General features: G+C 44.6%; 1 protein-coding gene across 3 annotated transcripts; it reads right to left on the reverse strand.

Annotated features, from left to right (window-relative positions):
* Nucleotides 1–229: 229 nt before the first annotated feature.
* mob3c (MOB kinase activator 3C) lies at nt 230–16,830 on the reverse strand. 3 transcript variants are annotated; one of them, XM_088927371.1, is made up of 5 exons: nt 16,516–16,807; nt 14,369–14,494; nt 11,108–11,698; nt 7,969–8,171; nt 230–1,078 (listed from the first exon to the last, which is right to left on the reverse strand). In XM_088927371.1, the coding sequence occupies exons 2-5, from the start codon at nt 14,412–14,414 to the stop codon at nt 1,049–1,051; spliced, it is 870 nt and encodes a 289-aa protein (XP_088783497.1). In that variant the 5' UTR covers nt 14,415–14,494; nt 16,516–16,807; the 3' UTR covers nt 230–1,048. The 3 variants fall into 3 exon arrangements, with proteins under 3 accessions (XP_088783497.1, XP_088783498.1, XP_088783496.1); XM_088927372.1 differs by lacking the exon at nt 14,369–14,494 and having other exon boundaries at nt 16,516–16,830; XM_088927370.1 differs by lacking the exons at nt 230–1,078; nt 14,369–14,494 and adding an exon at nt 1,539–3,786.
* Between the last annotated feature and the right edge of the window lie 428 nt (nt 16,831–17,258).

Genomic DNA, 17,258 nt, shown 5'->3' on the forward strand with positions numbered 1-17,258 from the left:
AGCAGACCTTAAGAAAAGCTTTCAGACTGAACCACTAAAGGCCAGCCATCCAAAAAGCCTTCTGCACCCACCAAATTAAAAAGATAAGAGTGTAAATTTGTCACTTCTGGGATTGGGACAGTAAAACAGCACCAGAATGTTAACCCTGTTTAATTCAGAGGTATTCAGTGAACAGTCAATATAAGAGAGCAAAAGTGAGGAGGGTCAAATCAACAATAAAACAAAACACAATTTTGGTCTGTACAATAAATCAGTTTTACTGAAAAGATCATCATGTAAAATGCATCATCTGAAAATACAGGTAAAAAGTCATATAAAAATCAGAACACTATTTACAAAAAGCTTTTATTGCTGTTAATTGTTGAAGCTCTCTTTGTCACTGAGAGGAATGAAATGATATTCAAATGCAAAACCTGGGTGCAGATTGTACCTCTTCAGTAATGTATTATTTTTCAAACGAGCCCTGCACAGTACCTACACTTAGATATAAACTGCCTTATTTTACTTTAGTTTCTGGTTTAGGTTTAATTTGATAACCTGACCAGTCAATTGAACCCCCTTCACTAAGAAAGAAGAAAAGAAATGTACGTTTTTTGTTTTTCTGCAGGTCCAAGGTAGACAGCACAAAATCTCTCTCTGTAAGGACCCCCAGTTTTGTAAGAATTTAAGAATAATTCTGCTGTGGTTCTACTATGGAATTGTGGTTCAACAAATTCACCTTGAACTCTGCCAGAGGAGATTTGACATTCCACCACATTTGACACAGGAGAAAGGTTCCTCTTTGTATCCTGGGACCCACTGTCCTGGGAATGGACTCTGAAGACCTCTGGAGTCTCTGATCTCCCAAATGAAAACTCCTGATTTAGGTTCCATGTATAAGGTGGCCCAGTGATGATGTCTGTGAGTGTCCACGTCTCAGTGTCAAACTACACTGCCCTACACAGTTTTGCACTGGAAAAAAAAAATCTGATTAAAAATCAGAAGGATTCTAACTGTTGGTCTCACGTCACATGTAAAGCTAATACGTTTTCCTAGAAATGTTTTAGGTTTAGGTGCAGATCTTTTCAGTCATTTCTTTCTGTAAGAAAAACAAAAGAGAGGAAAAGTCACAGAACCTGTCAGGGACAGTACAGTGCTGTATATACTTCATGATCTACTACAGTATCTTTCCGCGGGTTTCGATAAAGTTCTTGCTTGCTAGTAAATGTTTGCGAATTGTCTCTGCAAGGGATAATCTTCCAGCTTTCCTGATCAATACACACTGCAGCTTTGCCAAATTTGCAATGAAATGCTTATTAGATTTTGTTTTAAAAAGCAGGATGACATAGCCTTTGTAGACTTGCTGAGACCCGCGCTTCGCCCTGTCCCGATGCCAGACAGCGAGAGAAACAGATCCCCACTGGCGTGACAAGCTATCTGGCTTGGGAGTGGTCAGTTCACTCACTATGCTCAGGCTCTCTGGCTGCGAGAGTCACAGAAGGGCTGCCACCCTCCGCAGCCCCTCCCAGCCACTCGTCCTGACATCAAAGGCTTCATCACTAGGGGATCTTTTTCTTCATCCCCTAATTACCTCTAAACAAGCGCCCAAGTAGATGAAAGTCTTTTTTTGCCTGTGTTTTTTAGTGCAGTTATATTCAATTATCCCCGGGGATTCGCGACGAGGTCGTCTGTTGTTGTTATCATTATCAAGGAGAGAAGTAGTATTTAATGATGGGAGTGATTGTAATCGCATGCTTGGCGGGAATAATGAGGTGTTTGCGACAGAAGCACTGTGCCGTTTCCAGGACACCTTCACAGCCCATTGGGAGGTGTAAATTCTTTCATCGATAGAGTCCTGCTGATGAAGCTCATGGGAGACACGAGCAGCTTGTTGGCTTTTTTTTAAAAATGTCGGAGAGACAATGGCTGCTATCACGTACACCAGAGAGTAATTATATAACCTGACAAAACCAGAGGTAACGCAGCATTAAAAGACTGGAAACGCCTGCTGTCTGTGGCCTCAGAAACTGAGCGAGACTGGATCTGGTCAGCACTGGGAGGAGGGACTCTCCAGCTAATTCAGGCGCCTGCCTGAAGTGGCGCTGGTGGACCAATAGGTGGCGCCCTTCCTTTGGAAACCAATGCCATTGTGCAGTACGGGGGGATACTGTGTTATGGGCAGTGCCCTCCTATGGATGAGACATTAAAACCGAGATCCTGACTACCCAGCCAGTAAAGACGCTATGGCTGTCTGTAAGAGTACTCTGGGCTTGGACTCTCTGGCCTCCCTAAAGCTCCCCTCTAACCCGGCTGCTGCTCCAGCTGAACCACAGTGTAGTGGGGTGCTGGGGCAGGATGGCAGCAACATGTCACCCCAGGAGCCTTGGAATCCTTAAGGATCATAAACACTACAGCACATACAGCACATGTAAGGAATTATTATATTTATTATCATACAACAGATATGAAATACAACATAAAAAGCATCCAATGCAGAGAAGAAACATTGAAAAACATTCACTGAGCCCTGTAGCCCTAAAATATACCTAAACCTGCTTAATACACACTATATCACTCATTCGCTGCAACTGATTTCAGTACCAACTCAAAGACAAAGACAAGAATACAGCAGGTGTAGGACAAGTACCTTCTGAGTGAACACCATCACACACACTCTTTTACAGAGCACTATCAATTGTCCTCCACTCAGTATGAGTGTTGGTTTACAGCTGACCTGAAACAATGACACCGGTCCCTGGCACTCAGAGGTAAAGGGGTATAAGTGACCCATCTGTGAAACATGTTGTTGAATATGTGAGTTGGGAAACCGCCTCTTTCACTCCCACTCCTGTTAGTCCCTTTGCAGAAACAAGGCTATAGCTTGGACGAGCTCTCCCGTTTTGCGGAATGAAGGGAAGTACGATCAAAGGACAACATCCTGATTCCAAAATGGTTAATAAGAAAATAAAATACAATTCCCCGACTCCCTCACTCCTGAGTGCAATCAGCGCGGTTTCTCTGTCTGTGAGCAGGAGAAACGAGGGAGTAAGAAACTAATTCCATTTTAATGAAGGCTGATGCTAAACACGATTAACGAGCCAAGGACAGGCAACAAAACTATTCGCTTCCTCGGAAAATCTTCCCAGGAGGCAGGCTGTGGGGAAAGGCCAGCTGTCTCTGCTGGTTGCAGCTTCCCCCGACAAACTGAGGGTCGGACTTCTCAGCAGGATGACAGCAGTAAGGCGCTACAGGCGATAATTACAAATGTAATTTGTAATTACAGCCAGACTGTGCTGCAGAAAGACTGGATTGGAATAAGTTGGTTTGAAGAGAGACCCTAAAATCTCTTGCACGATGCTGAGAGCTTAGACTGCTTGGTTGCTGATCTCAGTCAGCCTTTTGGATGGCTTTTTAAATTCCCCATAATTATCAAAACAGGATAATGATAATAAAAACTAATTACCAGCACTGCAGGGTTTTGGCACTGGCTTGTGATGCGTGTTCCTTTCTGCTGCTTAGTGTTTGCACATCTTGGGTTAACAAAAGAAACTGAGAATCAGATGTGCATTTCAACACGTTACTGTTATGTGTTACCACAAACATTCCAGTCCAAAAATTAGAAAAAGAAATTCTGCAGCATGGATAGAAGGTCATGAGAGGATTTGAAAATTAGGGATGCACAATGTTCCGAACACCATTAGTCCAGCGCTATGCTCCTGATCCTGTACCATCTCTGCGTATTTCCCCAGCTCCCCCCTTTGGCTTGCAGTCTCCAGGAATGTGTCCAGTGGCAGGCACTTGCTTATTCTGATGAATTGTTACAGAGAAATGAAGTAAAAGGAAGGGGAATAAATTTTCACATCCAGATGTTTTTCTATTGGTTTGCGTTTTAACAGAAACTGCATCTAAATTGGGTCTTTGTTTAGTTCACTGTAGATTCCTCCAGGCACTAATTAGCACCACCTCATAAAACACAGTTGAAGAAAAAAAAAAGATGAAAAATAAAACATCCTCGGCTACAAGCATCTCGATAATTGCAATAAAAGAGGATTTTAAAAAGCCTCCTTAATATGTGGAGGTCGAAAAGGCATCTAAAAGTGAAGTCAGCACAGTGGTTTCATCCTACCTTCTTTCTCAAATAATCAACAACTGGATTCTGTCCTGGTTCTGAGGTTCTGTGATGGTTGGTATACACAGAACACAGAACTGCCATCATACCTGGGGGGTCTGAACACAGAACTACAGTCATGGCTGGGGGGCTGGGGACAGTGTGGCATTGTGCTCTCATATCATTCTGGAATTTAAAACGAATACAGCGGCCCCCAGAAACAACTGCTGTCCTGCTCTTGATAACGCCAGCCAATGGGAGCCGCTGGCTGACAGATCTGGGCGCCTGCGGCAGTGGTCAGAGGATTATTAATAGGAATCTGACAGGCCGAGATGAAACTCTACCTAGAGCGACTCTGCCACACAGACAGGCCTGCGATACTGTCACTGTGAATAGCGAGAGAGCTGCACAAACTCCGCTGGAAGGTCAGACTGTTAATGCTGAGCATTCTCCCACCCTGACTGCATGGCATCTTGGCTCCAGCTGCAGGATTTAATTGTACACCTGACAGCATGCACGCTGTGAGGCATTTAATTTTCTGTGCCTTAGCCTCACTGGCAAGTCAGATAAAGACCCTCTGAGAATTGGTGTGCATGAGCTAATACTGCGAAATTACACTCTTGATCTTCCTCTCAGAGAGACTGTTTTCAGGCTGCCCCGTCAAACTAATGACCAGGGTCAGATGGTGCTTTTCAACAGTGTGCTCAGTTTGTTTAAAGAGCCGTCAGCCCCATCTTAACTTTTCGAATATCTCAGATTCGGCTCAGCCTTGATATACGGAAAATCAGGCAAAAACGTGAGTATAAAAAAGCTTATAATCTCTTCCAGCTGTGTCACGCAAAGTGTAATCACTTCCAAATGTCCCCGATATTTACAGTTGTAAACCTGTAGAACTTCCTTTTTTTTTTTCATTTTAACATCTCATAAAAATGTAGCTCTCTACAACTGCAGCAGCAGTGGCAAAAGCAAAGGTCACAAACTCTATGGGAGGAGAAAGGGAAAACTAGTATTCATTCACCAGGAAAACCATGAGTCTATCTGTGATAACGTGACCATGGATCCGTTTAAACCTTTCTACACAGAAACAGAAAGCAGCATTTAATTGAACACAGAACGGAATTTCTGATTCAGTTTGAAATGTGTAATATATCTGAAGTCAAGCACTTTGTCACAGGACACCAGCATTTGCAGTGCATTCTCCAGTCACTAGTCTGCTCCAGATTATAGGTCTCTGGTTACCAGTCACTGGTGTCCTACTGTACCTCGACCAAAGGTTTGTCTTTACTGGTCTGGCTTCACTTTTGAGAATTTCAGGTCATGAGTTTCTTGTTGAGAATTCAATGCATGGCAATGAGCAGCTGTATAGAATCAGCCAGGAGCACTCCATGTTTCATAAACGTAGTGTGGGTTTATGAACACTCTAGGTAAATGTCGTTCATGTGATTTAATCGCAATTATCTTCCACATGATGGGCTTGTCTGACAGCCACACAGATAGTCAAGCTGTAGGTTCAATGCACTGTGAAAAAGCCAATTCAAACAGAAGGGCCACCCGGCTTGCCCTGATAAACAGTCTGGCAAGTCATCTACAGATTTGCAGGCAGCAGTAAGGTGCAGAGGTTGGGGTTCTGGTCTTGTTACTAGAAAAGTGTGGGTTCATATCCTGGATGAGAAATGGCTGTTCCAGTAACCCAGTACCCAGCTGTATGAATGAGTGCTAAATTGCTTTGGATAAAAGCATCATCCAGTACATTAGTAATTAAAGCACTAGAGGTTGCAAGAGCTTTAATTAGGCTCTTGTCAAGAGGCACTGCAAGAATAAAATCTGTTCATCCCTGGAGAAGACAAAGAACGCATTCGATTTCAGAAGCACATTAGGAAATCCTCAGGCTGATTAAATGTTATGAAAAACGCATGCTTTGCTTGTTGCTTTATTTATAGAACATATAATTTTTTAGATCCCCATAATGTGATCTCAGAGATTTGCAGAAATAATGCGAGAAAAGTCATATCACGCTGTGTCGGCTTCAACACACGAAAAAAGCCTGTGTTTGAATGATTTGTGTAATACCCCCTCTGTCTTCACTTTCTTATTTTTAAAGAAATAATGTTTGTCCCGGAGTCTTGAAGCTTAAGAAGGGTCATGTCTATAGAAACTGCTGAAGCCCCTCTGCTAAACGAATACACTGGGCCTTTCTGCTCTCTTGAAATATTAACGCTGTTCTGCCCTGTACACTTCCCCTAGGAGTCAGGGGGACAGCAGCACATCACAGCCAGGAAATCAAATGTCTCTGCTGAACAAGTCAAGGAAGAACTGCCCTCCGCTCCTGTGTGACACAACCGCAACACTGGGAACACACTGAGCAGAGCCCAGGACTGCGGGCCACCCCGCTCACACGGATCTTTTTTTATTATCAAATACACACATCCCCTTCCGTTTTCCGTCCTGCCTTGGGTAGTCTGTCTGCCCCTTTTCTTCTATTAACTTGGATTCCCCGACCGCACCTAACGAGCAGAGCTACAGAGTGCAAAGAACATTCAAGTGCCACACTGCAACAAACTTCCTGAAGCTCCGAAACTTCTCTTGCTCCAGTTGATTCAACACAATCACGCCGGAGGTGCTGTTTCTTTAAAAGACACTTGTTTGGCAACGCTCTTTCAAATATCAGCTCTCTTTCCTGCACAACAGTGTCTCTACCTTTACGTTGGGTACCGGGAATTGAGCATTCTGTACTGGGCATCAAGTTAAGGGGATGTAGAGGTTTGTCTTTGAGCCTGAAGACTGCAAGGAGATTACATAATACAGCCTAGTTTACACTTGGATGTTAACACAAGATTTTCCTGGAATCATTCATCTGGAATTTGAGGACCCGTCATTTTTGGGTTTATCCACTGGGATTTAATGCCTATGTGGAATAAAAGAGACAATCCAAGATTGATGCAAGCATTTCAATAAGGATTCCCTTCAGATCAGCTCCGGACATTAAGGGTCAACAACTAAAAAACGAATCTATACAACCTAATAACACGCTGGCAAAATCCATTAGTGCTGTTTCGTCATAGGAGTTCCAGATAGACTTCCATGAATTGTTGTGATTACAGTACATGTGTTTAATATAATGCGTTATTTGGTTATTTGGTTTTGGGTGGGTATAATAATAATTCCTTACAGTTATATATAAGCTTTTCTGGACACTCAACTCTAAGCACTTTACAGGTAATGGGGACTCTCCTCCACCACCACCAGCGTGGAGCCCCACCTGGATGATAAGACAGCACCCATAGCTCCCCACACACCAGCTCTCAGCGGGGAGGAGAGCAGAGTGATGAAGCCAATTCATAGATGGGGATTATCAGGAGGCCATGACTGGTAAAGGCCAATGGGAAATTTGGCCAGGACTCCAGGGTAACACCCCTACTCTTTTCGAGAAACGCCCTGGGATAACCACGGAGGGTCAGGACCTCGGTATTACGTCTCATCTGAAGGACGGCGGCTTTTTTACGGAACAATGTCTCCATTACCAACCGGAGGCATTAGGACCCACAGAAACCGCAGGGTGAGCGCCCCCTACTGGCCCTCACAAACATCTTCCAGCAGCAACCTGAGCTCTCCCAGGAGTCTCCCACTGACCAGGCTCCCTCCTGCTGAGCTGCGGTGGGCTGCCAGCTGGGAGCTGCAGGGCGATACAGCTGCTGGCCGTGCTCGTCTGTCAAAGGGAGCTTGAGAATCTGGGGGAGCTCCGCACACGTGCCCCTCTGTTGTCCGTTCTGTGATCCGCATGAACGTTTCAGGTGACTTTTCCGAGGTTTCCCGTTTTTCCATTTTCTGGCGGCACGGGATTACAGGTAGATACACGCCCCCCCCCCTCCAAACACACTCACCAGGGGCTCCAGCTCGGAGTGCTCGATGAGGCTGAACTCAGTGATGAAGTAGTAGTAATGCTTGTAGCAGGTGTTGATGTGGGCCTCCGCCCCCATGCTGCAGATGCGGTCGAAGTGGTGGATGTAGACGTGCACGAAGACCCGGAAGAGCCGGCTCAGGATCTTCTTACAGACCTGCTGGAAGTTCTTGGGGAAGGGGACCCCTAGAAAGAACGAGATCAGCCCGTCACAGCGACACAGGACACAGGGACACAGGGACACAGGGACACAGGGACACAGGGACACAGAGGCTCCTGCCTTCCTTCAGAGCTTTGCACTGGTAGATAGATCCCCCTTTATGACCCCCGCATCCATGACTGCCTTTCCCCGGTAGCCAACTTCAGTGTTTACAAGTCAAATACTGGTAGCTGGAAGAACGACCATTCAAATCAGTTTCAGGAAATACCTAATATGGACCACAACAGGAAAGGCCAGAAGGGTGCTCGAGGCCTCTCTTTTGTGCTGAAGTCAGATGCAAAGGGTGTTTTGCATTATCATAGACAACAGTCCCTATTAAAAACAGAAGGCACCTGTTTCTTTATCCTGCCAATATATGTCCAGAATGTGAAAAAACCCCAAAAATATATCATATACTGCTCCAGAGCGATCCATTCAATTATATGGGATTCTTTAAATTCTGTTTATGAATGTCATAAGCCCAGTATTCAATAAACAGTAGCACTGGTGCATTAGAACACAAGAACGGTCTTGTACGAGAGGAAGACTTTTTGGTAATTAGCCGCTAAATGATTGAAGACTTTCATCCAGCTGTTTCTTGGAACAAGCCGGGGTATCGACTTCAACAGCATGGCTGTGTAGCTTGTACCACACTCCCACAAACCTTGGTGTAAAGAATCACACCCTGTTCTCATTTTAAATGCATTTCTATATAGCTTCCACCTGTGCCCCCTGGTGTGTGTTTCAGAATTCATTCTGAAGAAGGCGGCACATCATTAAGGTAACAGCTTTAATAATTCAAACCCAATGTCTCCTGTCCTGCACGGCAAAGAACGCCATAGGCCAACACTGGGATCAACTGTGCAATACTGTTTCCATGGCAGGCTATTAATGAATTAAACTGGTCATTTCGGCTAACTGTTTTCCAGCCAAGCCCTCACTCCTCTCTCCAGCCCCTGCAGCTGCATCACACTGATGTGTGAGGAACATATCCTCTCCCGTCACCCGGATGATTTCTTTCAAATGTCAGCATCCCGATTTTAATTAACCCCTCTGACCCCTGCTGGATGACGCCAAGTACAGAAGGCATTTCCACTGTTCGGCTGGCCTTCCCACCACATCACAGAGAGCTTTGTGGATGCACCGTGCTGAACGCATAAAATCAACCTGCGTGCATCTATTTTCTAAAAAGATTTTCTCAGTCTCCGCGATGGACTAGCTCCCCATCCAGGGTGCGTCCTGCCTTGTGCCCACTGCCTGCCGGGTCAGGCCCTGGCTCCCCCGGGAACCTGTATGGGATAAAGCGGTCAGAAAGTGGACGGATGGATCTTCTCCATCGATGGACCCCGACCGTGTCGCAATGTGGTGCTCAGAAAAGCCGCAGTCCCACGTTGAAGAGAATCGCGGCCCATTGCGGAGCACGAACACTGAACAGGTAATCGTACGGCTGAGTGTGGTCTAGCAAAGAAAGGAAAGTGTAAGCCAATGTCAGTGCATTGCTGTGGTGGTTAGACATGAAAGACAAAATGTAGATACTGCACCGTTAAGTACTGTAGGTGCTCTCCCCATAATTATACAAAATTGGTTTAAAACCTGCAGAGCGGAAAATCAATATTCTTTCACGCTTGGAGCCACTTTCAAAACCAGATGCATACTGTCTTCGCTTTCAGAGCTGCTGTCCTTTTACTCTCTCCCCGTTTGGCCTGAAAGAGTTACAGTTCTGTAACATCACCCCAGGCTGGTCACCCAGGCTTCTGAAAAATTACCTGCAGATGACCTGTAGTTTCTGAAGAAACATCCCAGTTCCAAATAAAGCATACAGTTCTATTTCTATAGAAACCTTAAGGATACTCCAATAAAAAAACGTTGTTAAGTTTCAAAGAAAAGCAGATGAGGAGCAAAGTGACCATTATAATACAGCATAATCCCGTCTAACCAGAAGGGACAGCACGGCTGGGGATTTGGGTTGAGGGTTCGAGTGCCCAGTGCAGAGCAGTGCGTTTGAATCCTGTTGCACTAATACTGTGAGTCCAGCATCCTCTGCTAAAACTAGTCTCCCAGGCAGGAGGAGATTGTTTCAATGTGCAAAACACTCAGGAGCTCAAGGACTGAGTCAGATCAGCTAAAGAAGAATGTTGAATCTACCAAACTAGGACCACAATCAGACCCTTTAACTGAAGCACTGAAAGGTCTTCTCAGCTCCTGATTATAGCTTAGATACAGTGCACTGACAAGCAAGTCCTGTAATCCTGCCTGTAATTGCTCCTTTAAAAACAAAATAAAATGTTTTTTTATGTTTATTATTTTTTTAAGCATCATGAAAATGTAATTGAATGCTTCACATTAAAATAGAATAATTTCCCCGACACAGTAAATATGTTATATGTTGGTGCCAGTCAGGAAATGAACAGAGACGGGGATTTCTGCTCTATTGTCTGGAATACTACTAATATATAAAAAAAACAATAAAAGAAATGATGTTGTCCTTAGGTTTCCTGCCCTCAGGACACAGTGGTGAAACTGTAGTTCTCACGTACGTAATTTACTGCATCCAAGAGGGATCTTTATAGAAAGAATGTAACAAAGGCTACATTTTTCAGGCTGGTCTGTTCAGATCGAGATGGCTCCAGCTCAGGGTGTGAGCGGCCATGCCCCCAGGCACAACAAGGTAGCACACTACCGTTTCCAGAACAGGGCCAGACCCAGAGATGAGCACAGAGGAGGCTGTTTTTCTCTCCTATAGCCACAGGGGTGAACTTCTCCACGTTCCCAGCAGAGGTCGCCCTTACGCAGCTGTCTCTCTGCTAGGCCTATTACAGCCCTGGACGGTGCTGTGCCCAGACCTTTCACTCTCCTTTTATACATTCCAGAAGAGCACGCGTCGGCACTCGCCAGGGGCTCTTAGGCAGAAGCGCGCACCTACCTATCCGGGTGGGGAAGATGTTCTCGTTGTTGATGAGTGTCTCGATCCAGTCCATCAGCAGGTTCATGTACTGCAGGGCGGGCAGCTTGGTGGGCTTCTTGTAGAGGTGGCCGTCCTGCCAGCGGTACTCGTAGCGCTGGCCGCCGGACATGACGGGGCAGGAGCGCTCGGTGCAGAACTCGCTGACCGTGCCGTAGATGAGGTTGATGCGGTTGAAGAAGTCCACCACGTGCACGGCGATCCAGTCGTTGATGCTCTCCCCCTCGGGCAGCTGCACCACCTTCCTCAGGTCCAGCCCTGACTTAAGCGACGCCTGCGCTTTCTTGTACAGCTCGAAGCGCTGGGTCCCGGGTTCGAAGCGCTTCCGAGGCCTGAAGGTCTTATCCTTGCTGAAGACCTGTCCCAGACACAGGGCCATTCTGTTTAACGCCAGGGGGAGGGGCAATGGGAAGATTCCTGGGTATTTATCTGGGAAACCTCTGGGGGTCCTGGATTCCGGATGGGACGTCCCGACTGAACGGTCCAGCTCCTCCTCAAGAAGCAGAGCTCTCTGTCCTCTGAAGCAGCGGGTGGAAGGAGGGAGGGGTCCCGCTGTGAGGAACAGTGAGGGACAGTGACGTCAGTGAGAATCACCCACAACCCTTCGCTATGACTGAAAGAAATAAGGAGGCAACAAAATTGATTTACTTGGTCAAATTCTACAAGTCATAAAAAGAAAATAGAAAAAAAATGCAAGTCGCTTCAGAAGCTCTGAAAAGCTACTAACGTTTTTTATCAGAAAGTTGCAGTTTATAGTAACCTCAAGCGTGCAAAATCTTCAGTTTTCTATCTTTGTTCTTTCTCTTTTTTAGAAAGAGTGTGCCGAGCGACGCAGCTCCCTCAAGGAAGATGTAAGAAGGCTGTTTTTAACTTGCACCAGGAGTAGGCTGATCTTCAGGACTAGAATTATGAGAAATCTCAAGTTATGCTGAGGTATTATTTAGGGTTAGACGGAAAATTTCAGGATTCCCCATCTTGGCGTAAAGACACATCACGGCCTTCATGAAACACTCCCTGTTCTTTGCTCTCCTTTAAGTTTGGACTGATGCTGCTCCAGAGGAAATTGATATTTTCCACACTCGTTTTATCAGCAGGGCAGCAGCTTCTGTCATGTCTCCTCAACGCCGATTACTTGGAGGAGTGCAGAGGGGCGGGCTTGTGAGGCACGGGGAGCCTGAATTTGCACGGATGTGCTCATGTACTTCCCCATCTCACTTCCTGCCCAGCTGTAGCCGAACCTTCTTTTCGGCCGTGACTTCCCTTCCATGTGTTGTCCCGCACCTTTTCCCCTCCGCAAAAATCGGAATGGCACGATTAGAAATCGTTTCAGACCGTTTGAAACAGACGGCAGGCAGGGGGCGGGACATGACGTTTTTTTGCCGTGCGTGTGTCATCAGATAGGATCACTTTGTAAAGGCTTCCGCCAAGGCCGAGCACATCTGGTGGTCTGAGATAAGGAGCCGCAACAGTGGGAATGGGCCTCACAGCACTTGCTTCGCTGTCACCCGGGCCGGGCCGGGAAACGGTCCCTTTCTCGTCTACCCAGCCAAGTACGAAAAGCTTGTGTCACCATGTGCTTCGCTAACATCTGTTGCTTCCTTCAAATTAGTAATTGTCTTGCTGCGACCCCTTTCTGAGAAAATCGGATGATTACAGATCACTAGTTCCTGATTTTACTGTACTCGCAACAACCTGCTTGCATCCACAGTATAATTGCGATTTACAGCACAAACAAAACTGTGATGATGTAAAATATTATCCAGCATTACTCAATCATCACGTTTTATAACATTTAAAACTTAAGGGAAAAAAAGATTTGAGCAGATCATTTTTGTAATCAATAGTCTTTTTAAGTGTCTTTTAAGGACAGATATCATGTCATTGACCTTGATAAGTGATTGTCTTCTAATGTAAGTCTTGCAAGCTTAGATATATTTATTAATTTAACATGCCATTACTTCTGTGCACTTGACCATTTCTATTATCTACTTGTTATATTATACGTCCTGATATCTTTTTTATACATATGTTTCTTTTATCTTGTTTGTTGTGTCCTGCCCAAGGACAACAGATGCAAATGAGCTTTTGAGCTAGCTCTGGTGCAGCCTAAGAGCTGTGCATTGCCCCTGCTCACTAGACTAAACCAGGACCTCTTTCTTCAGCGTGGAATCTCTCTCCTGCCTGCTGCACGAACAGGAACAGGTAAGAGTCCGCACCTGAGACAGAGCCAGTGTGGGCTGTCAGGTCAGGTCAGGCCATGGACAGCATATCACAGCAGTCCAGCAGCACTGAACAAGCGACTGGCCTTCCGACACAAACACAAAAAAACAGCCTAAGTATTTAGCTATCGTGATCACTGGAAATATATTAACACACTGAATATGTAAGAGAATGTATTAAAAAATGCAAAAGTGAGAATAATATAGAAAACATAGAAGAGATTGTTTCTCTTTAGTTCTTATTTATCTCACCATGCTGTATGTACAGTATAACCAGACGATATTAAGTATGTAAAGTCAGAGAAAATGGTATAGTGTTCAGACAAATCAGAAAATGTATAAAAGTGTCAAGTTCCAAATGTTTACGTTTTTTAGTTTAATAATGAATAAAAGAAGGAAGACCGAGACAAATATTATGTGAGGGTTTGTTTTTGTTTGCTCACCTAACAGATACAGCAGCATTAAAGGAAAAGACTGAACATGGAAACTCAGTTAATGGTGTCTCCAGTACATACTGGGGACACTTCCATCACAGAATAGGGCAGTATAGGCCTGTGTCACATTGACTTCAGTAAGAGTCTGACCACTTGCACACAAGCAAGCAGCAGTTGTTGACAGTCACTGAGCTGATGGTAAAAATCAATATTTAAAATTAAAGTTAATGCAATTTCCCCACATACAATAAGCGCAGAGGAATTTTAAAGTAAAGCAGCTTTTTCCCAGAAACAAACTCCTTACTAAATGCTAACCACATCTTCAACCAGCATGACTTGGGTTTGCACAGTCCGTCAGCACTTGGACCAAAGGATTTACAGTAGGACTTGGATCAAATGGCCAGGATTATTCAGGACAGTAACAACACTGGAGCACTCTACCCAGCGTGCTATTTAGTGCAATGTGTTCACCCCCAGGGAAATTAAACACTGCAGTTTCTAATGCAGGCTTGAAATTAGATCAAAACTATAGCAGCTTTATAGCCTCGTGTTCAGCTACAGAGACTTACTGGTCCTTAGCAATGTGTCAGTGCAGGAGAAGAAAAACAAACTCATCCATCACTTTGCGCCCAGTCCTCAGCACAAGAGGCAAGGGTTTCAGTTTAACAGCTGTCTCAGTTAACTCACTGACACACCTATGAAAAAAAACACAGATAATTTTTTTAAAATCTAAAAAAAAGTTTAGTCTGTCTTGTTTCTAATTACTTGCTTGATAAGAACTACCTATTTTTGACACACACAACCCCCAAACCGAAATTGTTTGAATGACTAAGTTTCACTTAATTATATTCATTGTATTATATCTAGTGTGTGTCAGATGCAACACATAGAGAAATGCAAAATGAAAGTTCTCGTAAAAGTCTGAGGATCTTGGGGCAGAATAAAATATCAACACGCTCTGCAACAATTATAATGATTGACCATTTTAAAGTAGCTCACATAATGACTTTAAAACCATACTTAATAAACAAACCCTACCCTCCCACTCAGGACAGCTTTAACCAAATAACACGAAATACGATACAAATATTCAAACGGGATGGGTGTTACATGTTCAACTTATGCTAAACTCCTTCTGAAAATTTGACTAGGATTAGTCACGCACCCTTTTTAACTGCAGGGATGGTAAGGGAAACTAATTGCGACTGGAGAAGGAGCACAAGTGGAATTAAGACCACAGGCAGCAACCACACATCAGAGACAGACTGAGGGAAGTTAGGAGGTGGATAATGAAATTGTCCGTCTCCTGAGATTCTACAGCCAGCCGAGCAGATACCAGCCTGTCTGGAAGAGGGTGACCCTTTCCTAGCAAACAGATAATCAGACAACCTCTGAAGCAACTCTGATGTGTTAACTGGCTCAATAACGTTGCCGATTTGCAGATAAGGGACTGTACCACCGTCCAAAACCTGGTCCTGAACTACTTTTCTTTATAGGGGGAGTCAGTTAACAGACACTTAGAGGCTAGTGGGCTATTAGTCAGTGTTTGTCATTCATCTAGCTGTGCTGGGCCTTTGGTTCAAGTACAGTGGCATTTCTACATCTGCATATGTGACCTGCATCCTGCTTCATTAAGGACTTGCTCTGCATTTCCTGTCTTTGTCTTATATCCTGCGTTTTCTACAGTATACTGTACATTTTACCCCTCTTGTGCTCCAGCAACGTATGCAACTTTGTGGAAAACCGAGAAACATCACTAAATCTCCATATGCAGATTCACCATCTTCTGATATTGATTATAACAACATGCCAAAATTGGAACTTCAGTGTTTTTTCAAAAAGGGAATGCTGGGAGATATTTTTAGTTTTTTTTTTCCATTTGGTTTTGCTCTGCCCCTGCTCAGCAGGATACTGCTTCATAGTTCCTTTTCAAAGAAGGCTCAGTTAGAGGAAATGATCGATCTTCCTGGCAACGTGTTTTTCTTTCGTGAGACAACAGGTCTTCCCCTGAAAGGAGAGGCTGTCTGCCCTGCCTTCAGCCTCCATCTGATATCTGACACACGCACCACAGTCCCAGGAAACCAAAACAGGTCTGATATACATTTGTCCCTGTGATGCAATGGCAATGATGGGCCTTAGGCTGAAGATTAATTCCACAAATATTTAAACTCCCCAGGCTGAATTAGAGAACTTGTCTGTGAAATGGGCATAAACATGAAGAAGCTGTATTAGTCAAAACTCTGACTCTTCATGCTTTACAAATCTCACAGTTAGCCTCTAGGCCTGCATTGTCCCAAAAACGTCTTCTTAAAAAGTTATTGTAGAAGCCCCCTGCCTATCTTCAGCTGACAACGCAAAATGAAAAAGCAAAAGAGCTTAAACCAACAGTGGAGTCTGAATCAGAAACTACTGTTCTCTGAACCCAGAGCGCCCCCAGAGATCTATAAGCCTTCATGTTTTAACATAAAAGCTGTTCTGCAGCACTACGAGGGTGAGTGGATCTAGAAACATCTGTGAACACCCCAGCAAGAGCCCAATACTCCAAAAAGTACGCACTGTGCGCCTCCTACACCCTCTTCCCAGATGGGATGACTAAGAACAAAAGTAAACAGATTACTTTGGAAAAAAACACAAAGTGTATTAACAATTCATTAACAATATTGAATAATATATCAAAGGAAGAAGAAAATAAACCTCTTAACCATTAATACGGTACCTGGCCAGTTTCCCAGCATGGACAGATCGGATTGGAATGTCTGAAGTCGTATGCTGTGTGGAGTGGCCGGAGACCACTGTCCGTCTCTTTTTAAACCTCCTTTCCTGAGAGGAATTAAATTTGGTACCAGTTTATTTCTGCTGTGGACACTCCCTCCAGATCAGCAATCGGGGAGTTTTGGAGTCACCAGCTCCAGTTCACAGAGAAAAAAAAATAGGAAAAAAAAAGTGTTTGGGGCTTCTTTTTTTTGTGCTGGCAGTGATGTCACATCCTGATTTTGTCTTGCAGCCTCGGCTGTGTGTCTTTGGAAAGTGTAAGCTGATACAGGAGGGGTTACACTGATGAAGTGTGTGTGTCGGGGGGGAGTCGCACATCTCTCCGCCCTTTTCCAAACTTCTCTGCCACTCCTTTTCCCTCCCCGTCTTCCCAAGCCATCCCACTGCCAGCTCTTCCTGACCAAACTCCCTTCTCTGCCTGAGTCAGTGAGGCACTGTGAAGGCAGCAGTGAATTGCAGTGCAGTACCACATATAGCACAGAGCTCCCCCTGCTGACTGAAGGAGGTCATTGTCATGAGCACAGCTCCAGGGTGCACCGAGAGGGCAGGGTCTACTGTCACACCATGCTCCTGACAGCCTAGACTAGAGGAAAGTTTGACAAGAGCACAATTCCCAAAATAAAAAGGCCTTTGACACATAAAAAAATGCTTCTTGACAAGCGTTTTGCACTGCAATGAAGGTATAAT

Source organism: Atractosteus spatula, chromosome 11, assembly GCF_055471065.1.
Source record: "Atractosteus spatula isolate fAtrSpa1 chromosome 11, fAtrSpa1.hap1, whole genome shotgun sequence".
NCBI lineage: Eukaryota > Metazoa > Chordata > Actinopteri > Semionotiformes > Lepisosteidae > Atractosteus > Atractosteus spatula.

Excerpts from the sequence above, each read along its gene's own strand:
- mob3c (XM_088927370.1), bottom strand. Across the intron at positions 8,172-11,107 it reads CATCTTCCCCACCCGGATAG|GGGTCCCCTTCCCCAAGAAC; the intron begins GTAGGTGCGCGC and ends CGTTCTTTCTAG. Across the intron at positions 3,787-7,968 it reads ACTCCGAGCTGGAGCCCCTG|AATAAGCAAGTGCCTGCCAC; the intron begins GTGAGTGTGTTT and ends ACAATTCATCAG.